The sequence below is a fragment of the Grus americana genome, chromosome 2, assembly GCF_028858705.1.
Source record: "Grus americana isolate bGruAme1 chromosome 2, bGruAme1.mat, whole genome shotgun sequence".
Taxonomy (NCBI): Eukaryota; Metazoa; Chordata; class Aves; order Gruiformes; family Gruidae; genus Grus; species Grus americana.
In genome coordinates, this window is record NC_072853.1 from 67,006,599 (window position 1) to 67,033,335 (window position 26,737).

General features: G+C 36.5%; 1 protein-coding gene across 8 annotated transcripts in view; it reads left to right on the forward strand.

Annotated features, from left to right (window-relative positions):
* INVS (inversin) overlaps positions 1–26,737 on the forward strand; it is a 96,414-nt gene that overhangs the window by 51,241 nt on the left and 18,436 nt on the right. For all 8 annotated transcript variants that reach the window (XM_054814225.1, XM_054814223.1, XM_054814230.1 and 5 more), the window contains 7 exons: positions 1,456–1,636; positions 5,312–5,421; positions 9,593–9,764; positions 15,030–15,185; positions 16,650–16,879; positions 18,860–18,966; positions 22,306–22,518. In XM_054814225.1, coding sequence (XP_054670200.1) covers positions 1,456–1,636; positions 5,312–5,421; positions 9,593–9,764; positions 15,030–15,185; positions 16,650–16,879; positions 18,860–18,966; positions 22,306–22,518 — 1,169 coding nt within the window. The remainder of the gene's footprint in view (positions 1–1,455; positions 1,637–5,311; positions 5,422–9,592; positions 9,765–15,029; positions 15,186–16,649; positions 16,880–18,859; positions 18,967–22,305; positions 22,519–26,737) is intronic.

The following is a 26,737-nucleotide window of genomic DNA, read 5'->3' on the forward strand; positions in this document are numbered from 1 at the left end:
ATTTTCAGGAGGATTGTTTTTCTTGGTTATCACGGGTTAAACACACTCTAGTGTTGGAAGTTAAAATTCTGAGGACTACATTCCTTTTTTCTTTTGCACAGGGTTCTCATGACTTAAGTGAATTGTTCTGAATTGTTGGAGATAGAACCATAGAATGGTTTGGGTTGGAAGGGACCTTAAAGACCATCTAGTTCCAACCCTCCTGCCATGGGCAGGGACACCCTCCACTAGACCAGGCTGCCCAAAGCCCCATCCAACCTGGTCTTGAACGCTTCCAGGGAGGGGGCATCCACAGCTTCTCTGGGCAACCTGTTCCACTGCCTCACTGTGCTCACAGTGAAGAATTTCTTCCTTCTATCTAATCTACATCGACCCTATTTCAGCTTAAAGCCATTACCCCTTGTCCTATCACTACATGCCCTTGTAAAAAATCTCTCTCCAGCTTTCATTACTCCCTATAGTTTATTTAAGGTCTTGGTTTGCTTCTGCTTTAGATGTTTAGTGTCCTGCATCCTGAGTTTCTATTGGTTTATTGTTTACCATTTTCTTTAGAGATACCTCTTTTTTTCAGGAAAGTGAATTTTGAATTTCATAGGCCTTTGATATTTGCCATTTGGAGATCTCTGTAACGCTAAGATGATGTTCATTTGTACCTGTTCTGTTCTTTTGCCTGAGAAAGAAAGTCATGAAGAGAAATCTGTCCAGAAAAAAGTTGATGAGAGAGGCAACTATAATATGAAACTATATAGCTAGGGACCTTATGTGAAAGTAATTTAGCATATTTTTTAAGAAAATGTGATGAAAAGTCAAGTTATATCTATTAATGCCTATGTTATATGATCAAATGACTAATCACAATACTTTAAAAGATCGGTTTTTTAGTAAAAATTAAGCCCATTACACATGGATACATTAATTAGAAGTACTCTCTAACTTATTTCTATCCTGTCAGCGAAAGACCTTGAGATCTCCTTTAGAAATACTCTGATAGTCATGTGGTTTTAACATGCTAGAAAAGTATCACAGTGAAAGCCATAAGATTAACTTGTGCAAAAAGGGGAGTGTCCTAGGAGAAAAATATGAAGATATAGATGTCATGTTCAACTTAGAACATCAAGTAAGAAGATCTAGTTATTTTCACAAGAGCCTGAGTTAGTGTTTTAAAGATCTGTGTAAGGAGCCACTTCTACAACAGACTGGTAAAAAACTACAGGGTATGTACCGAACATCAGGTCTTATACAATAATTAAGTATAAAAAAAATTCCCTAAGAAATACTTAAAAAATAGCCTGTACTGTAACAAAAATATTTAGTTGTAGAGCTATATTCTCCTGAACAAGGACAGTTCACTTCCTTATTATAAGACTCAAAAAAACCACCAATCTGTAAAGAGTATATAGTTTTTCTCTTCAACTTACATATTTTTTTTTAATTTTTGTGTTAATTTTTTTAAAGGAAGCTGCACCTACAGAATCTCTGCTTAACTGGCAAGACTATGAAGGACGAACTCCCCTTCATTTTGCTGTTGCTGATGGGAATGTAGCAGTGGTTGATGTCCTGACCTCCTATGAAGGCTGCAATGTGACATCTTATGACAACTTGTTTCGAACTCCCCTTCACTGGGCAGCCTTACTTGGTAAAACTGGATAATGCTGAAGTCATTTAATAATTAATTGACTGTGGTGTTTAATCTTTGTCTCTGTTTTTTATTTAATTCCAGCCTGGCATTATGATAACTAATGTCTTAGAAAAATTATATTTTCTGCTAGAAGAGGATTAGAAGTTTGCATGTAGACTGTGGGGTTTTTTTTAGCTTCAGATTCTTTAAAGCATTGTAAAATGCATCACTTCAGCAGGCTATATATGCTCATGATTTAAGAACAATTAGACCATATTGAGATGTTCTTGCATATGTAGCTTTGTTCATAGGTAAAAAAAACCCCTGGTACGCTAGAGCAGTGGTGTCCGAAGTAGGGTGTGCACACTCCAGCATACATGCAAGACAATCCATTGGGGTGCATGAAGAAAATACTAGAACTTCTCTTTATATTTAATTTTTAGCTGAAAAAGTAAGAACACTTTACTAATATTTAATATATGGATTGATGCTAGCACCCTCACTAGGTCCATATGTAAGACAATCACATAGCGAGCTGCCTGAGGGAAGTTAGTGCTCCACAGCACAGAGGGGTTGATGGTGGCATCATCACTCATTGGTTCACTTTCAGCTTATTGCAGTTTATGTGTGCCCAGTTAAGTGGATTTATGGATTACATTATCTAGTTTTTACTAAACTACCCCTAACAAAACAGACAAGTGACTTAAAAAGATTCCCGCAAAGAAACCGCAGATAATCAGATAATGCCAGCACAAGTGAACAAGAAAATGGCAGAGCTGACAGTTCTCCTACCCCTAGTACAAGCTCTTCATCAGAGACCTTATGACAATCTAATCAGATCTGACAAGAAGTTTTATTCAGATAAAGTTTTTTTTTCTGTTCAGATTGCTACCCTGAGACTCAAATGCTCTGTAAATTATAACCTTGCATATGTGAATTCTGCACAGTTTGGTTTTACAGGTTACAAAACTGGATCTCTGCAAAACAGGTAAAAACCTGATTAAATATAAATAGTCTAAATACAGGGAAACACAACTCATAAAATGACAGGCACAAGAATAGTGTATTTTAGAAAATTGACCTCCTGTTTCCCATTCTTCTATGTGCAGGTGGAAAAATATACACCATGTACTGGATAAAAAGAAAGAATATTCAGACTCTCTCTCCTTTTAACAGGCTTCATCCCCATGACCTTTAGGGACACTGCAGACAAAGAATGCCAATAAAAGAATCAGATTGCTCACTGGAGCGAGTTACTGCAACTCCAGTGACAATATACATGTAGTTTGATTATGTTTATTTAAAAAAAAAAAGAAAGAAGAAAGAGCGTTCTCAGATTTGCATTTACATTCAAGTAGCGATACTGAATTTTTACAGAGAAATTGTGAAACATTTTAAGTGTCATAGGATTGGTCTCCTAAAGAAATAGTCATTATCATTTGGTTCTGTCCAAGAAGCAAAATTTATCGTGTTTTGAAATTGATTGTATTTAAGAGAGAATTTTTGTCTGTTGGAAAAAAGATTTGTCTGATCAATGTGGAATAAAGGGGGGAAGATCTGCCAAGACCTCCAGAGTCCGTTGTGAACTTGATGAGGTCTCTAGGTGGCATATGCCCATGGGGAACTTCTGATTGGTAAATAATGGTTAATTTTTAGGGTTCTGTTTTTAAGTCAGATAGTGGATGCTATATTTAGATCTCAAAGAGTCTAAAATGTTACTGACTGGGTTAACAGTAGGAGGTTTTAAGTAGTACATGGATACAGCCACAGATATTCTGTTAAAGGTGATGGGTTGCATGTGACTGCACCTTTGGGCATTGTTGCTCCTGTTACCTTTTATTTTGTGTAGATACAAGTCTCAGCCAAGTTACATCTCTTTGAAATAAAAGTACTACAGAAATGACAGTTCTTGATATCAAGAATTGAGTTTTAATGTTTACATTAATGTCTGAGTGAGATCATCTTTGCTCCAATTTATTCACTGTTGCACCCAATACAAAAAGTGTTTTCAACTCCCTCAAGCCTTCTTTCTCACAGATAATTTAGGTGGACCTCCTGTCCTGTTTACAGAGTTTGGTTACACTTTTTCTAGTTGTGTGTCCTGAAAGATCAGGCAATGTTTTTTCCAGGCTCAGTACTCCCATGTTATTCCTTGTAGGATTGCACTCAGAACCAACTTCTTCCAGTGCAGCTCAATTAACTTCTTATAGTCTTGAGACAGGAAAGAGCACGGGAAGGAGCACAGCAACATTACATCTCTTCTTTTTAGTGGCTTTCTGGTAGGAAGGGACAGAATGTTGTGATGTTCTGGGTCCAGGCTTGTCTTAATGGCTGAAAGGAAAGAGGAGCCTTCCTGTACACCCTAAAACCCCTAGAAAAAATAATCCCTACATAGCTGTTCATCCTTTTTGACCCAAGTTGACCATTTTCTCTCATTTCTGATACTTCTCTACATGTAAAGTCTGAAAGTGCCATTCCACACAACAAGGCTTGCCTAGTCCTCCATCTCCTAGGTTTTTGAAAAGCTACAGACCACAACTGTTATACAGCTTCATTCTGTGTCGATGTTTTCATTAAAAAAGTCTATTGCTAGTAGAAAGGTTTACCTACATTTTTTTTTCATTTGTTCTAAAGCAATTCAAGTTAACTGTGCAAAAGTAACAAGCTGCAAAATCATTTTCCCCACACGTGAGATACCAGGAGACTTCTGCTGTAAAATCAGAGTATTTTTATGTAATTTATGCCCTATGGTATTTCTTAAAATACCAGATCATTAAGATTTTCTGAGCTGCATATGCCTACAAAAGAAAGCATATGAAAGGATCAGTTGACTTTAGTGGCAATAGACTATATTGTGTCTTTGTTTTCCTGTCTGTGAAGTTGATATAAAGTTTACCCATCCCCCCAAAATGTTGTGATTATAATCTAAAAACATTCTAATCTGTTTTGGTGGAAGGAGTTGTGTGTGTCAGTGTGTTGTTTATTGCAGATATGGCAGCTGGTGGTAGGCTAGCTTCCAGATTCTGCTATACATCTTCAGTTAAAATTTTGATTGCACAAAACCCAAGAATTTACTCTTAATTTCTATAAAACAATGCGATGTAGGATGAAATTGTCGATGTTGGTTTAGCCTCCCTTTTAATGCAGATGGACAAATGCTCATCACCATCAATCTGTGCGCACTTCTTCTGACTGACCTCTTACTCAAATGCAGCAAGCATCTCAGCTGAATTATCAGAAGTTTTTTCTGGCAATATTCAACTCATTCATTGCAATGTTAATATCGCAGTTGTCTGACCAGCTACTGCTGGTTTCTTTATTTAGGACAATGATCTAGTGATTTCTTTTAAAAGAAATAGAAAATCTTTACACATGTTCCTATTCGTAGGTCATTCTGATTTATAGATGCCCCTCAATAATGAGGATACAGAGTGTGGAACTGGAACACTATCGGGAAGAAGGTGCATGCCAGGCTTAATAGTTCAAATACCACATCTTATGTTTCTCTCTTATGTTTAGATTATAATGGCTACAACACAAATGTACTATTATTTATTGAAGTCTGTTTATTTTCTTTTGTGGTTTTTTTTGTTTGTGGGTTTTTTTTGGGGTGTGTGTGTTGTTTTTTTAATAGGGAATTGTTTAACTTTAGGATTTGATACATGTCTGGTTTTGTCATATTATTCTTCTCAGGTCATGCACAGATTGTTCATCTCTTATTAGAAAGAAATAAGTTTGGAACTATCCCATCTGATAGTCAAGGTGCAACACCCCTACACTATGCAGCGCAGAGCAACTTTGCTGTAAGTAGCACATACCCTAAATGTGAAGTAAATATATTTTGCTGAAATATTTATAATGTAACAAAGTGTTTAAGTTGTTTTTAAAATAATATAAACACAGTGTTGTCTGCACAAGCTTAATTCAGAGTTTTCCTATGTTATGTGATATAAATATGGTTAATTACAAACTATTAAAAATAGATTTTAAAAAACTAAATTGCTGTACAAAGAAAAGCCCTTTGATGTATATGTTTACATCAACACACACAATAGTCATTTAGGTACTTCAGTAGAAAGCAGAATGGCACCTACTGTTTTACAGTGCTTTTACTTTTTAAGGATCGTTATAGCAAAATCGAAGCAGTTATAAGATCACCTGTATGAGTATTTGCACAGCTGCTTCAGTACCAGTCAAACCAGTCTTTGATTTCAAGAAGGTGATTAACTTATTAATATTTGCTATTATGAATGGGCCATTGTCTCATAAAGCATGGCTAAAGAGCAAGTACCTTTTGTCACAATTCTCCATGAACACTATATTTTAAGAACTTTTTAAAAGTTTTTTATATTTTTAAAATATTTTTTAAATTCAGATAACAAAATTGGTTTCTCAGGCAGCCTAATTCTTATATTTTGGTAGAATAAGTAACTTTTTTCCAGAGCAAGATCAGAGAGCTAAGTATAAAACTCAGCAGTTTAATGATTGCTGGTCATAGATGTTGTTATAGAAGTAGTTCTCAGATGTTACTATAGAAGTAGTTCTCAAGTACTGGACCCTAAGAAGGCTTTTTTCATGCTGCTCTGTCACTCATAGTTGAATTATGCCATGCATAGTAAGCTGAGAGCTCCCATCTAAGTTTTCTTCAGTTGTATTATTCATAACCTCCCTTTACAAAAAGAGTTATTTAGTGCTTAATGAATGTAGTTATGTAGTGCATATTGCAGCATTTTCTTAACAGGGATACTAATTTGGGTCTTTCTTGCCTACCCACATGTTAATTTTCATAAAACAAGTAAAATTTTAATGCCCTTGAGAACGATTCAAGTTAACAAATCCAGAAGTATTGTTGAAAGAGGGAACTGACCAGTCTATATTAATACCACAGCTGTCATCCTCTGTTTCTGTGTGAGACTGAGTTTTGGGGTTTTGGTAGGGGGTTTTGGAGGTGGTCTTAGTAAGACCATACAGATATTTTTTTAAATTCAGACTTTCATTGGAGCATACCTCTGTGTATAATTTACAACTTTTTAGAGAATTTTTTTATTGATGCTGATTATTGTCCATTACGTGGTATGTACGATTTGGGTCTGACTCACATACCTAAAATATTTATGTTGTAAAAGCCTTTCTTTCTAGTTTGAGTCAGACTTATGGGAAAGATAGAATGTTTTTATTTACAATCTGGTGATTATCTCCACGTGCTTTTATCTTTTTTTTTCTTTTCTATATTGATACATTCCTAAATAATGGGTTTTCATGCTGGCTTTCTTTCTCTGGGCTTCATTCAGTTGTATGAAACATCTTCATTATGTTGCTGCCTTTCGATCCCACCAGCCAGCCAAACTATGATATCATTTAGGTTTTTATGGGGAAATAGAGTTGGTGATGGAATCAGACATTCTTTTGTAGTCTTATGTACTTACAATGAAGGGACCGTTTCCCATCTTACATGAAGAATCAAACAGGAGAGTCCCATTCAGATCTGCAAGCCTCTTTTAGCTGTTTGTGCATGCCTAAATTATGTCTGGAGCTTCTCTCTTTTACCGCTCTGGTTGTTTCTGAGCACCATTGTTTGCTTTTTTCCCCTCTATCGCATACAAATCCTTGAGAAATTCCCACCACTGCATTCCATATATATAGTCAAACAACTGAGTGGAGACACATCCATGTTTGTTTTGGCAGTAGCATCTGTATCTTTATGTTTTGAGAGCCATGTCATTGCTCTGTTCAGACTACCCAAGTTTGGATAGGTGTGGTATGTTTCTCAGTTAAAATGAAATGCTGCTTAGTCCCTAACAAGAAGAAGAAACTTTGTTCTTTTGTGTTTATTATAAATATTTGTGTTGCTTTCAGTGTTACTTAACTGGGTATCTTGTTTGTTCTATTTTCCTGCAGGTTACTTACTCTACTATGATGTTTTTGTTTTTTAAAGACTAAGGGGACTTAGCTGGCACTTAATTTAGCTGACACATTTGCTCTCTAAGACTAGCTTATCCCCGCTTATTATAGAAGGAAAAGTTCTAGAAGAACTTACCTAATATAACCACCCTGAGTTGCCTGAAATTTATATGGCTTATGTATCCCATAGAATGTCCAAATAAACATCCTTTTAAAATTTTTTAAACTTCATGTGTGAAAGCAGATGCTCTATTAGTATTGATTTTAGTATACAGAATGCAGGACTAATTTTTTTTTTTCTGAATTTTTCCGGAGATGTCCAAGACAATGGACTTCCCTTTCACATACTTGTATAGATTGATCTAGTAAATGAAATGTGGATACCCATGTCTGATTTTTTAATACTCAAAAATAATATTTAGTATTTTTCAGAGTTTCTTGATAGCACAGAATAAAATGATCCAGGTTTATTCTCTCCTTCACTGTTATTTTTCAGCTTTGTTATTTTTTGCTTTGTTTTCTCCATTTTTTTAAATAGAGATAAAATACATGCATTTTTTCATGACAAAATACATGTAGAATTAAAGTGATTGATACTTTTATCTTCTGATTTCTTAACCATCCTGTTCTATATTAATTTCATTTTGTTTTCAAGTTGTGATAACTTCATTCAGGAAGAATAACACTTTTATTTTCTATAAACTCTAGAAAAAAAGAGTGGTTGAAAGAAAGGTTGCTTTGCTAAAACTTAATGGAAAAATAAAATTACTTATTTATGTTTGTAGGTTGTGTGCCTTAGTGTTGAAAAGGTCCAGCATTCATACTGCTTTTCACTTTGCAGGATTTCAAGCAGTGCAGAGTACTGGTAGGGTGCTGAGTTGCTGGCCTAATGAGTAGCCGTTTGTATCTGAGGTGTAGTGGTGGTCAGTGTGAGTACACAAAGCTATAAACACATGCTGGTTTGTGTGGGAGGCTTAATGCTTCCATTCCTTATTATTTTTGGCTGGACCTTTTTACAATAAACTGGTAGTTCAGATATGGACCCAAATTCAGAAAGCTGTTCTGATCTTAGATCGCATTAACATTAGATAAATGAGAAAATTCCTATTTCTTTAGAGGGATGAAATAATAAGTAGTAGTTAAAAAAAATCCGAATTAGTCATTAGGGCTTAGGCATTTAAACACCTTTGTGATTATAAGCATTTGATTCCTTATAGCCAAGGAATTCTCATTGTACCCAGAGCAGTGATAGACCTATTTTGGGGTCACGTGGGGGAAAAGATAAAATAGTGTTAACACTAAAATATAAAAATAAAATAAAACAAAATAATGAAACCCACTTTTTTCAGTTTTTATTGGCTAGTCTATCAGTGGCTCTGAAGAGATGTTTACCAGCTGTTAAATACACAGCCTTTGTAAGGGATTGGATAGAAAAGGGAAAATCTTCCCCTAATTCTTTTTCCCATAGTAGTGATTTTCTCTGCTTTCTTTTCCTGCATGGCCTATTAAGAATTTAGCAGCAGGTTAAACAAGTGGACTTAGTAACTTGTTGATATTGTTAAATATTAGGAAATATGTCTATGTTGTCCCAGAAGTCTTTTTTTTTTTTTAATAGTCAAATTATTAGAGTTTAGCAAGCTAAAATACTTGCATGTGCAGTCATATTTAGAACTGGAGCAAAAAATATATCAGGAGAATATTTCGAAGCAACATTATTTTAACATCATGGTATTATACTAATATTTTGATAAGCCAATATTTTTTTCATTGCTTTCTTCACAGTGACTGTAGTGTCACTTCCTTATGATGAACATATGAAGTTTGACACTAAAAAGAAAAAATAGTACGAAATAAATGACAGTGTTAAATTCATAGTTAAGGTTGTGCTATGAACATTGACAAGGAAAAGGGCATAGCAGAAAATACAGTGGTCCTGTTGAGCTATTACTCTATATAAACATAAAAAGGAAAAATGAAGCTTTCATTAGCCTCACAAACAGCTAAATGAGACACAGTAGTTTCTTCTTGTTACAGATTACTTTTAATGTTAATTTCAATGGTATGTCTTTTCAGGAAACAGTTGAAGTATTTTTGAAACATCCTTCTGTAAAAGATGACTCCGATCTTGAGGGAAGAACATCCTTCATGTGGGCAGCTGGCAAAGGCAGTGATGATGTCATTAGGACTATGCTGGCTTTAAAATTGGATATTGATATCAATATGACAGACAAATACGCTGGCACAGGTAAGATGCTTTACAATAAAGTGCCACTGGATATTTCCAGCTGGTGTGATTTCCACCAAATAAAAAACATCATTAGAAGCTATATTAATCTTTTCCTCGATGTGTACCTTAATCCTGAAAATATTTCTGCATTAGTTTAATTGCATGTGTGTCACTTCTTTGCCTTATTTGCGGGAAAGAAAGAAATCTTTTCTGTGCAGATTTGACCAGTTCATTTCAAGAAGAAGAAATGTACTGCTCTCCTGCTTTGGATCTGTAATCCTGGGAAAGGAAGAACTGTTCTGTGTTTTGAAAAATAAAATGAAATATAATTGCATAAAAAGCCCTTCCTGAAAATGCCTGTTAAAAAAAATTTGTCAGTAAAAAAATACTTTGAAATAATATAGAGCAAACTAACCAGTGAAGTAGCTAAATTATCATCATGAAAATTGTAAGTACTGTGATTACTTGTAAAGATATTGTAATAAAGATTAGAGCTATTGCACTTCTGTTGTCCAAACAAGAGATTAAACTTGATAACCCCCAGGTTAATCATCCCATAATCTGCCCGAAGCAAAAGATATGCCACACAGTGTTTCAGAATTCAAGCATGCAAGTAATGAAATTCCAAATTTCTTATAACAACTGTGACTTTATCTCCTTTAGTGAAAAATTATAAGAATTTGTGGTAGAAATATTGTACCTATGTAGTACTTTCAACAAAAGTAGAATAACAGTTCAGACAGAGAGAGGGGTGGTGAAGGGTACATGTATTCAACAGTGTTGGAAATACATGTGTACATACTATGGAGCTGTATAGTGTGCTGATGACACCTGAATTAAAAAAAGAGGAGAATGTGGATATATTGGGTATAAATTAGAGGGGTTTGGTAGCAGAGGGGTGCAGGAGTAAGCTGTGTGGGAAGAGGTCATGAACTACCCTGTGCCAGTCACAGCCAGGTCACAAATTTAGAAGTGCAAAAATGTGTATCTATTGTCCTGGTTTCAGCTAGGATACAGTTAATTTTCTTATGAGAAGCTGGTATGGTGCTGTGTTTTGGATTTAGGATGAGAATAATGTTGATAACACATTGATATTTTAGTTGTTGATAAGTTTCAGCTTCTCATACTGGCCCACCAGCAAGGAGGCTGGGGATGCACAAGAAGCTGGGAGGGGACTGGGCCAGGACAGCTGACCCCAACTGGCCAAAGGGGTATTCCATACCATATGATGTCATGCTCAGTATGTGTAACTTGGGAAGTTGGCTGGGAGGTGGTGTGGCTCAGGAACCAGCTGAGCATCAGTTCCAGGTTGTGAGCAATTGTGCTGTGCATCACTGGTTTTGGTTTTGGTTTTTTTTTTCCTTTTCTGTCCTATCAAACTGTCTTTATCTCAATCCATGAGTTTTACCTTTTTCTTTTCAATTCTCTCCCCAATCCCGCTGCAGGGCGAGGGGGAGTGAGCAAACGGCTGCATGGTTGTTTTAGCTGCCTGTCGGGTTAAACGATGACAGCTATGTATAATAAGTAGTAAAATGATAGCCAAGCTGATAGTCAGAGCACACACCTGTGAATAATACAGTAGAGGGCATTTCTTCTGAAAAGAAAATGACATTATTTTAAACAAACAAGAATGTATATTGCAATGTATGTTTATATAAATTTTAAAATATTTGTTTTAAGGTATACTTAAGCATTATCTTTTGGCTGCACACTCACTAGCCTAAGGTGCGTGCTTGATTTAGGGAACTTGCAGTGTAGATCTACCCCAACCAAGAAACAAAGATATGAGTTTAACAGCTTTTCTATTTTCAGATCACACTTGGAATTGCATGCATATGGTAAATAAATGCAATGTCAGGGCTGTGTGGTTCAGGATTTGAAAGACAGCATGTATGAATATTACTTTCATATAAAAAAATTAAAAATGTTATTTTGTTTGGCTATATGTGGGGGGTCTTTACGCAAAAAAACAAACACAGTTACCATAAAATTCTATTTAAATATCTAAATTCTTGCTTTCCTTACAAGTTAACAGATCCAAAAATCAGTCTTTCCAAGTTATGATAGTTTGTAATTTTTGAGTTTAAGAAATAGTGCAAGAAATAAAATCTCAGTCTTCATGTTCGATGACTTTCCAAACTACATACTCTATCATTTTAGTCTTGTTTCATCTTTTATAAGTTTCACCTACACTTGCTCCTTCCTGACAGTTCCCTTTCAAATACCTCACAGTATTTGCTTCAGACCTTCAGGTGCAGTAATGTTGTAGTCACTGTGCAAACCTCCTTACAAAGGGTTTGCTTCTTTGCAGGCAGTAATCACATACTGTGTTTCTGAAATTACTTGGATGTGGATTTCACGCTTGAATAATTCAGGTGGTTGGGTTTATTATCTTTCGGTCTTAAACCTTTCATAGCAGCGATATGTAATCACCTTTTAATCTTGATTTTGTTGTAGGGCTTTTAAATACAAGGAAATGAATGGATTTTCCACTTACTTGAAACAGCCGTTGTGTAGATCAGACTAATGGTCTTAAAGTGGGGAACTACACAGTTTGTCGCTTGCTATCAAGCAATCCAAATTTTACCATTGGACAAGCATGTGCAGTAGCATGGGCTTTATTATAGTGAGCTATAAACTTAAAAGGAAGCCCACCAGTAAATCACTCTCTGATTTCAGACCTTTTTTTTTTTTCCAGAGGTTCTTAATCATTCCCAAATTTTGGTGAGGGAAAAGTAGTGTTGTATTCTGACGGGAAACTGCAGTAATAGAAAATCGCGTACATGCCTCTGTGCCTGGGATACAGTTGCTGAGGAAAGTTCAAGGTTGTGTTTTTCTGACTTTTGTGTGGCGACTCAGTTAAGCTTAGTTATAATGTTGCATTAACGCAGCCTTTTGCATTTACTTAAAAAGAGCAAGCTCTCCATTCAGCTTTGCTAGAACATCGAGACTCTCCATGTATTGTGTAGGAGAATGACACCAAGGGAAAGGAATTTCCCTGTTCTCAGAGATCAGCGCTGCAGGAGCATTACAGGGGCAGCTTTATAGCTCTGCCGTCACTGCCCACAATGGAGAGGGTTCTGTCTGTTGGCTGAATAAAGGGCCTATTGTGACCAGCTGGCCGAAGAATCTCTTCAGTCACCGTGACTCCATCACAGAAACTTTGGCTTACAAGAAAATATTGAGCACAAAGTGCGAAACAAGATGCCTGCGTCAGAATGAGTGATAGGGGGGAAGAACCAGCCAAGCTGACACAGCAGCTCTTTTTCTATTGTATTGTTATACACACCCCATGTGTCATCTGATGAAGTGGTTTACTGCCTTTGGTTTCATAAGAAACGCAGTACAAAAACCAGAACCTAGAGTTTACTGTGAGGTCAGACCATGAAAACCGGGCCCATCCAAATGTACAAAGCATCAGGGATCTCATTCTTATCAAATTTCTACTGATAGCCACCCACTCGCCTAGCTACCACAGATCTTGCCACTTACAGTTATTTTTCCCGAGCGTGATGAGTGCCCCTGTGCTTTTTAGCTGTGATAGTTAAACATCAGTGTCATCTTAAAGGCATGATTTCAATTACTAAGGCAGCACTTCTCATAGCGTCTCTGGCTGTGACCCCAGTTCTTGTAGGAAGCGCCTCATTAGTCTGTATCACAGTTCCAGTTACAATCACTAATTTTGAGAATCAGTGTTCAGGCAATGCAGTTCAGCTGGGTTTGATTCACGGGCAGGAGCCAAGGACCTGTGCATTTTAGTAGTGCCCGTGTAACGGGTTGTGCTGGGTTACTGTTTCATGAGCTGTGCGAAGCTGATACCAGTGGTAAACAGTAGCAGGCAAATAGAAGAAGCTTGACTGTTTTGATATGCTGGCTGTGGTTCAAGAAGCAGTTCCTTCTAACATTGGCCTTCGTGGTGTGCTTTTCTGTGTAACGCCTCTGCTGGATCCTGAGCCTGTCAGTTTTAGTATTAAACAAGTAGAGATATGTAGGTACTGTTTACAGCCCCACATTTTGCTTGTTTGAGCAAATTGAATCCTTACCGAGGATAAATATTTTTGAAATTTCACAGGGAAATACGAATTCTCTGTACTAACTGTGCACTTATGAATTGCACTGGTTTGTATTTTCCTTCTAAATTATTTGGGTATTGTCATCTGTAAAATAGTTAAATGTAAGGCAGTATGCCTCTGAGAATGTAGATTATCTGATATGATTGCTGACTATAGGAAATAATCCAAAGTCTTTTTGAAATCAAATTGTAAGTGAAATCTCCAATATATGTGTCCTCCATTGGTTTGAAATCTCATTGATGTGTGTGTCATTTGCCTTTCCTTCAAAAAGAACACTGAACTGGTTGGACTGGCATTTCAACATTTTCCTCCAGTCCAGCTGAAAGTGCCTGTAGGATGCTGTGTGATCACACAGCAGCTTCAGTTGTAGGACACCACGTCTTTACCTGTGAGGTCTTACTCTGCTAATGTAGCTCTCTACTGTTTGTTGGTTTGGTCTCAGCAAAGTCTGGATACATTCAGAGATAAGAAGGCAAAGAAAACTACGGAAGAGTAGGAGCCTGGAGAATCAACTTTGCCTATTTTTCATACAGCTAAGCTTCATAAATTGTAGGGAAGAGACAAAATGTGATATCTGGTCTGTCCATCATCTTTTTCTCTTTTCTGAAGAAAATAGGGAGCTGCAGGCACTGTGTGAGATGTGATGGCCTTGCTACATAATTTTGTGTAAAACTTTCTCCAACTAATTATGAGAAAAAAACCCCTCTAAAACCAGCTGAGTGCTTAGTGGTTAGGTTTAATTGAGACAGCTTTGCATATCTGAAAGAAAAAAAATGGTATTTCAGGAGAACATTGAAGAAATAATGAAAGCTTTCTTTCACTGGCAACGGGCAGTTTCATCTCCATTGGGGTGATGTAAGAAATGCCATAAAACAGCAGCAGCAGTAGATCATTTTATGTTCTCTTAATCAGAAGCTGCTAACCTTCCACAAATCCTCAGTCTAAGCCAATCTTGGTGGTGTTAAGGTTAAAATTCCCATTTCTACAAGTTAGAAACATGTTTCAGCGTTAACACTTTTTCTGCTTATTGCCTGTATGATAAGAAAATGTGGTTAGTGATCACTTTTTATGATTCTTCAGTTTCTTGTGGTTGAAAAGCATCCTTTCCACTAAAACATTTGAAATGAATTTTTATTTTGACTGTTCTAATTGTGAACCTCCAAAGCTCATGATATTGTGATTTCTTTTTCCTACCACTTTATTCTTTTAGCGTTACATGCTGCTGCCCTTTCTGGCCACGTCAGCACAGTGAAATTGCTGTTGGAACATAATGCACAGGTAGATGCTTTGGATGTGATGAAACATACCCCACTTTTCCGAGCCTGTGAGATGGGACACAAAGAAGTGATACAAACACTCATTAAAGGTCAGTGGGTACGAATTTACAAACCTGTTGGGAGTTTTGGTGCTGCTTTCTGTGGGACTAAGAAATAAAAAGTGTAGCTGAGCAGGACATGGGGTAGAAAATTACTTCCCTAGAGCAGGTTTTGTCTGTAAGTACCATTTGTGGAACAGCACTAGTAAACGTAAAAGATTTTCAGAGGGATGTGTAAAATGGCTAGAAGAATTAAATATAAAACTTTCAAAATTGGAACTGTTGTTTCCACAGCTCTTTTCTGCTCAAGCCTTTTCAAGTACGTTCTAATCTCTCAAACCACCTCTTCCCCCAGCAAGTCATTGTTTTTCTTTCTTTTTTTTCCCTCCAATAAATAAGACCAAATTAAGCTTTCTTCTCTTTCATGAGAAAGCATTTTTAGGCTTCTTTGAAGACTTTTTGACTATTTAAATGAATCTTTATTTTTTAATGAAAGTAGCTATCAAAAATCCTAAATCATTAATATTTTCCACTAGTTGTTTCTTATAAGCAGTATTCTATTCGTAGACAGAAGTAAGATTTAACAACATACACAGTTTTAGATAATTGTAAAAACTCTGCTGAAGTGCAAGAAGTATGGTGAAGGAACAGAGGTATCTTGGATGCAAAATTCTGTCATTTTAACTTCACAGAAATGTTTCAAGTAGCTGGAAGCATTTATGGACAGTTGAAGTATCCAGGCTAACAAGTTGCAAGTTTTCCGTCAACCAGCCTTTCTTATGGAAAAGCATACTTCCCTCTGTGATCTGCTGGGCATATGTTAACCTCCTGTTAAGCTCTTCCTCCCACCCCCTATGCCACTTAGCCTTTGTAGATGCAAGAAGCTTGATTATCAGAATCTGAGTTATGTTGAATTACGTATTTTATGATACAGACAGTCATTGTTGCTAGTTGGTTCAAGTTTTTATATTTGTGGAGTTTTATTTTTGTACCGAGTTTTTATGTCTTAAAAGAACACATAGATAAATGAATTATCTGCATAAAAGAGTCTTAGCATGCTTGAATTAAAAAAAATCAAGCTTTTTTCAATAGTCATTCTTGCACTGCATATCTTGCCTGCTTTAGAGATTTAAAAAGCGATTTCATCTGAAGTCTAATTTTCAAAAGTGATTTTGTTGTTAAGAAATAAAAGTTTCAGTGAAAATTAATAAGCCTGAAACAAGTAAAGGCTAGATTTTTAAGGGCATTTGACAAATCTGGAGGTTCTAAAGCATGTGAGAGGATACTGAGAAGCTTCTAAAAAAGTTAGATGCCTGACCCTCACTGAAACTATTTTATTCCCAATTAATTTTGATTTAGGTTTTAGGATTTGAGTAACAAAGTTGAAGTTACTTTCAGAAATATTTCTCTGAATTGTCAGTTACCAAATAAGTTCTAGCTGAACATAAACTTACTCTTTTCTTTGCATTCAAAAGTATTTTCTTTTTATGTTCAAGAATGTATTTGTTGTTACAGGAGGAGCAAGAGTAGATTTGGTTGACCAAGATGGCCATTCGCCCCTTCACTGGGCAGCCCTGGGAGGAAATGCTGATGTGTGCCAAATCTTGATAGAAAATAAAATCAACCCTAATGTGCAGGATTATGCAGGTAGAACACCTCTGCAGTGTGCTGCTTATGGAGGTTACATTAACTGCATGGTAGTGTTACTGGAAAACAATGCAGATCCAAATATCCAGGATAAAGAGGTATGTTGTTCTTCACTAGGCTGTCTCATTAACTTTACAATAACCATAAATTAAAATGTTTTCCTTTTCTCAAGGCCATTCTCTTTTCTGGGACATAGAAGCATCTTTGCTGCTGTATATCACAAAAGGAAATGCATCCTGACATAATTTTCCCTATGACTTCACTTCTAAAGTCTTGACTCATAGAATCATAGAACGGTTTTGGTTGTAAGGGACCTTAAAGACCATCTAGTTCCAACCCCCCTGCCATGGGCAGGGACACCCTCCACTAGACCAGGTTGCCCAAAGCCCCATCCAACCTGGCCTTGAACACTTCCAGGGATGGGGCATCCACAACCTCTCTGGGCAACCAGTTCCTTGTGCCTCACCACCCTCACAGGGAAGAATTTCTTCCTAACATCTAATCTAAATCTAGCCTTCTTCAGTTTAAGGCCATTTACCCCTTGTCCTATCACTACATGCCCTTATAAACAGTCCATCTCCAGTCCTCTCCATTAATCATCTGATTTCTTCACTTCTGTTGTTCCTTATTAACAGCTGACAGGGGAATGTGATTTTATAGTCTGTCTTTATAGTAATGTGTTTCTTCAGTGTAGAGAGAGAGCAAGTAAGATATTGCAAGTGAGATTGCACAAGAACTGCTTCAATTACTTATCCACATAAGTATCCACAAATGTATTACTCTTACAGGTGAAAAAAATAACCCAACACACACTGATTAGTTTATATGTTCTTTTGTGCCATTATTCAAGCAGTAAGAGAAATTAGGAGCAAGAATCCCAGAGTCATTGTGCAACATATAACAGATTTCTCTGTTATATGACATAATTTCTCAGAAGTCAGTAGAACTTCATCAGTCAAAAGAATTTCACCCAATTTGTTAAACTTTTCTGTAGCTATTCATTGTAGGGCATGGATAGTTCCAGGTAATGGAAAAGTGGTTTCTATTATGAGTTCTACAGAGCGTGCTGGGGGAGATTTTCTAACCTGTTACAAGCTCTGTATGGCATCAGCTTGAGTACAGCTGAACACATCAGTTCCACCTATTTCACACAGAGACACTGCAGCATGCTTTTCAGCCCTTGGGGTTCATGGGACAGCTTGCTAGCACTGAACTCAGAACATCTTCAGGTTTTTCTGTGGTACCCAGCCTTCTAGGTATTTCCTACATTTCAAGTTCAGAAAAGCAAGAGGCAGGCAGGAGGCATGGCCTGGAAATGAAGTGAAATACCTATGTTTTGTTGATATTAACAGAGCTTGAGGTGTTCATATTGTGGTTCTGTGATCCCAGTCCCAAGAGTGGTCATATATGAGCTGGCTGTACCGAGTGCAACTTGAGAGTTGGACTTGGGCTTCATGTGAGAGAAACTAGACTTCTGATGCCTGCTCCCTGGAAGTGTTCAAGGCCAGGTTGGATGGGGCTTTGGGCAACGTGGTCTAGTGGAGGGTGTCCCTGCCCATGGCAGGGGGGTTGGAACTAGATGGTTCCCTTCCAACCCAAACCATTCTGTGATTCTGATTCTATGAAATCAAGCTCGTTTTGAAAGCACAGGTGGAATCTTTGTTTGTGTGGGCTGATAAGCTTTCTTCAGACTTTGATTTTGAATTCTGTAGTAATTCTTTCAGTCAGTGTTTTGGAGCAGCCTAGAAAACAGTGAACTACAAAGGTTGATGAGAGCTGCTTCAGACCTGGGTAGCACAGCTGCAAAGAAAGCAACTCTCCTAATGCTCTTTTCAGCTGCTTTAGGTGAAAAAGCACTTGTGTTTTAGTCTTGTTTAAACAAACAAACAAACAAACAGAAAGTTACTTCATTTTTAAGTGCACTATTCTTTTATTTTAACAAGGAAGTCTATTTAGAAGAATTAGTTTGTCCTTCATGTCCAGAAAAGCATTGAATTACAGTATGATTTACGACTTTTATTGTGGCATGATAGAGTTTGGGGATAATAGTTATTTTTTTTCTGTTCTATTGTTTACAGGGAAGAACTGCTTTGCACTGGCTCTGTAACAACGGCTACCTTGATGCTATAAAGTTGCTGCTTGGGTTTGATGCTTTCCCTAATCATATGGAGAGCAGTGAGGAGAGGTATTGAGTGTCTGAATGCATTGTTCTGTAATTTAGCAAAAGTGCTACCTGCTGATTTAAATGTTGTGTTCAGATATTGCCAGAGAATCATGATCTTGTATCTAAAAGGAGTGCTGTAGTCTTGGGCTTCAGTGTAAGCAGCTTTTCTAATGTGAAAAATCTCTTCTTTAAGTAAGGCATTGCAACTTCAACTGTTTATATTTTTGAACCTTGAACTTCCAGAGATTTCAGCAAGTATTTACTCATTCTAATCTTGAAATATTAAAGAGCTTTTTCATTTATATGAAGTTGACAGTGGGTATGTATGGACAAAGGATAAAAAGGCATTTCTGCTGCTGATGGAGTAGATTGGAATTTTTCTTTTCTATTTGGTAGGAATACAGTGAGAGGAAGGCAAATGGGAGAAATGGAATGTTCTGTTTTAAAATAGTGATTACAAATTACCCGGTGGTTAACTGTATTCTAAAGGCCTAGTTTAAAAAAAAAAAAATCCTCCTATAATCATAAAGAGACAGTACATTTGCATCTCTTTGTCTTTCATTGACATATAAATAATGGTTTTTTAAAAGTGATTTGGGTTGTGGAGTTTGAATTAATCACCTGACCGTGAAGATAATTACTATTAGCAGAAAGTTATAATCCCTTTTTTAGAGTGGATGACCTCCTCATAATTATAAATAAAATGATGATCAGTATGCCATATAAATTTGAATATTTTGACATTTTAAATAACTTAAGGACTTCTAAACCCCATATTTCAGTGCTAAATTTGAGACTTCCATACTGTCCCAGTTTTTAATTGCTCTTTTCCCCCCATCATTTCTCTTTTGTTCTCTACTCTATACCACTCAGATCTCTCTTCCTTTTCTGTTCTTATTTTTTATTGAGAAACAAAAATGAAAGTATAAGTAGTTCCTAATTAAGTAATACCAATGCTTTCTTTAGTAATTTTTGATAGAAAATTAAATAAACAGTTGTAATTAAATTACTCTTAAGAAGTAATATTAAAAGCCACTATTTTGCCAGAAAGGAGGCTGCTATTTTCCTTACTTTGTAGAAATGTACTAATGATGCTCAAATGTCAGGAAAATACCTTAATTGTGGTTTTACGCTAGTCTTTTGGATAGTATCTATTTTTGTTTCCCTTCTGGCATTAATATATGTTATTATGTATAAACCTAGATTACTCAAAATATAACTAGCAGTATGCCAAGTGTCAGCCCTTAAGTACTAGTCCATGTGCAGAACAAAACAGATCTCCAATATTTCTAGATGAATCAGTCTTTAAATATAATTCTCCTCAAAAAATATATATTGTATATAAAAATTGCTCAACTGCTTCTTAATAAACATCTACAAAACCTTGGTTTATTGTGAAAAGATCAGAAGTTTGAAAAGTGGAAAAATCAAGCTGAGTGTTGTAAGAGAGAGTAAAAATAACCTCATGGATATGGTTCATCCATAACTGGATGAAATTGGTTTTTAATCAGTAACAATTTCACCAAATAGTATTTTTTTTCCAATATACCTATACAAAGAAGCTTCCCTCTTCCCTTTCTTAGAGTGCAGTATGAGATATCAGTTCAAAATTCAAACATAGTGGTTAAAACTAAATAGGTTTGTGAAAAGATGGAGCTGAGATTTCATCTAGGATTTTAAGCTGCCCACTTGCTTGCAGATATGTGATCAAGTGCTAGTCTGGAGGGTGGTAGGTTTGTTGTTCTTTACAATTTTATTTCATAATCCAACTTGATGTCCTGGGTGCATCATGTGATGCCAGGCTAGCTGCTGCTTGACCAACTTCATGCTAAATTATGTATAGCAGCTGATGGCTGATGTCTTCTTTGCGTGTTTTCTTGTGAAGCCAGCTTGATTTAAAAGCTATCTGCTTTAGAGATAACCAGTGGAAAAGAAAATTTATAACAGGCTTTGAACTGACACAACAGACTAATGGCTGGTTGTGAGAAGCATACGTGAGCAGCTTTGAATGGGTAGTGTCCAGTTGTACAAACCCCTATTCAGATTTGATTTGAGGTTTGGTTTTTTGTTTTGTTTTGGGGTTTTTGGTTGGTTTTGTTGTTTTGGGGTTTTTTTTACTTTCAAAGGTAGCTCTAATGGAGTTAGAGAGTCCACATTTAAAAATACGGGTCTTCATGACTGGGATCGTCTTGGTACATACATGCTAGTAGCATAATGTTTACTGTAGTATCTTTTGTATGTGTTGATTAAAATATTTAAAACTAGATATACTTTAAAAATGTGTTTTTCTGAAATGAGGTCCCTTCTGAAGTTCCCATTCCTAGGTTATCAAAAATCTGTATCTCTTTCAATGCTATCAGAAGCACACCTTGACATACAAATTTTCATGTTATGTCATTGTCTTTATTCCTGCAGACACTTCAGTTCAGATACTGTTAATCCTTCCATCAAATCATTGCTCCGTGGCAAGTCCAATTGTGCTTTCTGTCTGTTTTGCTTTGCTTACCAGCATTGCGTCCTAGCAAGTTACGATCAAGAAGAGCCTTAATTTTCACAATTGCATGCATTGACACTTGCTATTTGATAGTCTTGTATTATATGGGCTTGATTATGGTTTGTGACTGATAATTTTCAATCACTAAATGTCTTTGCCTGATGTTTCAGTGTTGGTAAGGGTGGTACGCAAATTTTGCTCCTGTGTTGACAATGGGAAGCTTGGGAATTCTTTTTGAAAGGGCTTAGGCATCTTTGACAGCATTAAAAACCAAAGGCATTTAATACTTTTAAGCACCTGTGTCCATTTGAAAACAGACTTAAGTCTTCCTAGTGCTTTAGAAAAAATATTATCCCTTGATGCAGGTGTAATCCTGCTGCTTGGTCAGTCATACTGTCCTCAGTCATTGTTACAGAAGCTAAGCCAGATTTGACAGTAAAGTGCTAGAACTTAAATTCATATGGAAATAACACAAAATTGTTTTAACTTGCTTTTTATTTCGATTATATTTCTATATGAGCACCTCAATAACACCTTTTTAAGATTGCTTGCCTAAAGCAGTTAATTCTATGTATAGGGCTTTGGAGGATTTTGATCCAGTGCTTTATGTAGTCTGCCTCTCCCCTGTCCCCCTTATATTAGGAGACTAAAATAAGCCTTAAACAAAGTCATGGTGTGTAGAATGAGTCAGATGGGAAAATAACATAAAAAATTAGTAAAACAGCCTAATGAAAAGAGTGTTTAATCTGTCTTCTTACTAGAAGTTGCCTTATTATGAAATGAGGATGAATTAATGCACATTGTGGTTAGAATTCTAGTTCAATGATAATTCTTGTGGGTTTGTTTTGGGTGTGGTTTTTTTTTAGATATACTCCACTTGATTATGCCTTGCTTGGTGAACACCATGAAGTGATTCAGTTCATGTTAGAACACGGGGCTCTGTCTATAGCTGCCATACAGGACATTGCTGCTTTCAAAATTCAGGCTGTCTACAAAGGATACAAAGTTAGAAAGGCTTTTCAAGAGAGGAAGAATCTCTTAATGAAGCATGAACAGCTGAGAAAAGATGCTGCCGCCAAGTAAGTCTGAGACTTGAAATCTACTCCAGCAAATAGACATTTGTCATAAGTTTGTATTTATCAGTGTATGATTTTATCTGTTACTCATCATCATTTATTGTTCCTCTTAGTAAAATTCATGAAACTGTAGGAAGCATATTATGGATTGTTTTCCATACACCTATAGATGGAAATTATTTCCCAGATAATCCCAAATTAAATAACAAGGTTTATATAATATACAAGAACAAGGCAAAATACCAAAAGCTGAGAAACTAGCATGTTAGCATCCATGAGTACTTACCTGATATTCTGTATGATGATAAAAAGGCTTTTATAAATGTTTTCCTTTGTGAGTTTCTGATACACTTTCTGAAACTTACTAAGCTGTTGTTGATTTGTTTGAAAACAATAGAAACAAAGTCTGTGTACCAAATATCATAAAAACAGAATTAAAATACAATTGGAGTGTACAAGCAAATCAAGTTGTCACATAACAAATTTTATTTAATTGCTATTTTATGATCAGTAATAAACTGGAGGGGACATTATGTTGTCATCATTCCGCATATCCATCTGTGCATTCCACAGCTAAAATTGGCCAGGGTGTTGCTATATACAAAAACCTAATATCCCTACTGATATTTAAAAATCTGCTCTCCAGATAAAAGTAGACATTATATGGAAATCTAGAATGGTGGTGAACTCCTAGATTGAACCCCACCCCAACTATTTCAGTGCATGTATTTAAAACGTGCTTTGTAATATGTTATTTTGGAGAGTCTCACTAATATAAATAATTCATAAGTCTGCATGTTTGTAATTAGTCTGTTCTTTTCCTTTTTTTTTTTTTCCTTAACAAAAAGCCAACCAACATCTCATACCTGTATTGTTTTCTGGTAAAGTTACATTCACTGTGTTCAATGCCTGTGAAATATTTATATACAAACACATTCTCCCATGTTGAACAAACCTGTGTCAAATAAATGGTAATTTATGAAATGAAGATTGATGCAGGCCAAAACAACGTGCACACTGTTTTTGAGCAGACAAACATATCAGGAGACCAGTTTGGCTAAGCAGGGAAGCCAGGCCAGAGCTCAAATGCAAAATGGCAGTATACCGGAGGTGGAAGCAGCAACAGGCTGCAAAGGAAGAGTTTAAAAACATTGCTTGGGCATGTAGGGGTGGTGTCAGAAAAGCCAAAACTCAAATGGAGTTGAGACTTGCAAGGGATGTCACAGGTAACAAGGTGAGCTTCTGCCTCTACATTAATAGTAAAAGGCTGAACAAGGAAAGTGTGGGCCTGTTGGTGAATGGTGTGAGTGATTTAGTGACAACAGATACAGATGTGGCAGAAGTATTCAATGCCGCCTTTTCCTCCGTCTTCACCAAGAAGGTCTCCCAGGCCTCTGTGCTTAGAGAAGAAGGAGGAGAACTGCCAGCTATGAGTGAGGATTAAGTCAGGGATCACTTGAGAGAGCTCAGCCCAGACAATTCCATGGGACCAGCTGGGTTGCATCCAAAGGTGTTGAGATAACTAACTGAGGTCATTAAAAGGCCACTTTCCAACATCTTTGGAAGGTCACAGAGGTCAGAGAAGGTCCCCAGTGATTGGAAGAAATCAAATGTTGCACCCAACCTCAAAAAGGGCCAAAACAACAACCTGGGGAACTGCAGACTGCTTCGCCTGGATAAAACCCCGAGAAAGCCGGTCTGACCTCATAGTTGAACCTTTTCTGAGCAGGACATTAGCCTTGATGACTTCCTGAAATCCCTTCCAATATGTGTTACCTTATGATCCTGTGATCTTTTGGAAGAGGGCAATGTGGATGAGATGTATTAGCATTAAACATTTTAACAGCCATAAATGTGTCAATATAATAGGTGCTGTTATTCAGTGAGAGTGAAATTAATTGGTTATTAATAGGTGGGATGGAGAACGTGGCAGGAGGGAAGCAGTGCTTTAGGAGAGTAGCACAGAGGCAATCTGGGAAGGAGGCATTTAAAAAGCAGTCTGTCAGACTACATACAGTTAAAATGATGGTCTTTTCAAACTTTTTTAGAAAGAGGCTTTTGTTTTACTTTTTTACAAAACCAAGTCTTTAAGAATATCATATTTAAGGATTTAAAGTATATTCAGAGAAAACTGACGTCCAATATATTGGGTTTTGAAAGGGCTGCAGAACTCATTCATCGCTTGTTCACCTTCCCTTTGAATTTCTCAGAATAAGTTCCTGAATCCATACTTCTGTTTTTACTAAGTCTTCTGGGTTTCATTCTGACCAGTGGGAGGAAACTGACTGAGAATGTGCGTATGGAAGGGAAATGGATGAAAGTGAGTAGGTAACTCATGATATTTAGGAAGAGAAGAACAGCAAGAAAATGAAACAGTTCAATTAAACAGCCTTCAATAGATTTAAAAAAAATGTAGTGGCAAGAGAGTACAAATAGATTTTGAGGTTCTTCAAAATACTGGTAGTAAGGCCTGCATGCTGAGAAAAGATAGGAAGTGTAGCAAGAGAGAAAATAATGAGCTCTTCAGCAACCTGAAAAGGGAAAGCACATAGTGGAAATTTGGTGCAATGACTAACATTGAGGGTAATAATAACATACAATGATAAAATTAAACAAGCTGAGGTGCAAAATAAGAACTAGAAAGAGATGTGAGATATCACAATAAATCATTGAGAACATCCACATTGTAAAAGGAAGAGCAAAGAAAGAGTTGGTCCACAAGTGATGCTGAGAAGTCTTTTTTCGCTTCAGTCTTCCTTAAATGTCAAATGATGTCCAATAGCAAATGGAATTCACAGTAGTAATGAAAGGCAGCAATGCAGGCTAAAATACTGAAACAACAGTTTAGAGATTAATCAGACAAGTGAGATGCTTTCAGATCAGTTTAGCCTCAAAATTCATCCTGAGGTGTTTAGAAAACTGGGTGATACAATCTTAAAATGGTTACCCTTATAAACTTTAGGAGGACCAGTGGGACTGGAGCAAAGTGTCTGCTTTCTCAAAGGGGAAGAGGAGTCCGTAGACCTATAAACTTCAGTCCCAAGAATAACAGAATTGTTGAGGATGGAAAGGACCTTTTGAGATCATCTAGTCCATTCCTGCCCCTGCTCAAACAGGGTCAGCTAGAGCAGCTTGCCCAGGACCAGGTATCTGGAACCTAACAAAGCAAGAAGTAATGACTGGTCTGATTTTGCTAAGAACAAACTGTATCAAACCAACTCAATTTTCTTTTGTGACAGAATAACAAGTTTTGTGGACATGGAGAAACATTGGCTGTCACTAACACTTTTCTGAAGTTTTCATACTTGCTCATGTGCTGTTCTCATTAGCAAAGTAGGGCAATGTAGCTTGTATTAAACTGCTATTAGATTGGGGAAAACTGCATGGAAGAACATACACAAAGAGTAGTTCTTAATGGTTCAGCTTTAAACTGGAAATGTATATTCATGAGAATTCTGCATAAATCCATCCCGAATCTGATACTATGCAGTATTTTCATTTAAGAAGTAAAATGCTCAATTTCCAAATGGCACCAAGGTGCATAAGACTTGTAAGCACATTGAAGACTAAAGTAGAAATCAGAACGGTGTTAATACATATGAGAAACGGTTGAGGAAAAAAATAGGTGGTCTATACGTTTGACAAGACATATCAACGTAGGAATACTGGATGGAAATTAACTGTCTTTTTAGCATTTTTGTTAAGGACTATCTGTTAAAACGTTGTAGTAGATCATAAGCTGAACATGTGATTCAACAGTGTCATACTTTCAAAAACAGACATCTAGGTTGTATAGATTATATAGCAGGAGATGGCTATTTATACAACACAAAATATAACTCCTCGTGGTCCATATAAAGCTTCAGCAGCAGTAGGATCATACCTGGAAATCTATTTTCAGTTATGATTTATTAAGTAAACTTTTTTTTAAAGGATAACTTTAAAAATGCTCTCCAGGCACATGAACATGTTCTAAATTTAAAATGTCTTCCACAGAGTAGATACAAAAAGCAAAGTGTTCTTAACAGAATAGAAAAGGTTGGTTTCATTTTATTTAGCAGGATCAAAAATTCAAAGCATCTTTGTGTCTTCACAAATGCTTAAAACAGTTCCTTTCCATCTGCTAAAAGCTCAGTTTCCATTCTCTCACATTTGTAATGAAATACAAATTTATGACCATTCAGGACAAAATTCTGTTGCAATTAAAGTAGAAAATTCTGGC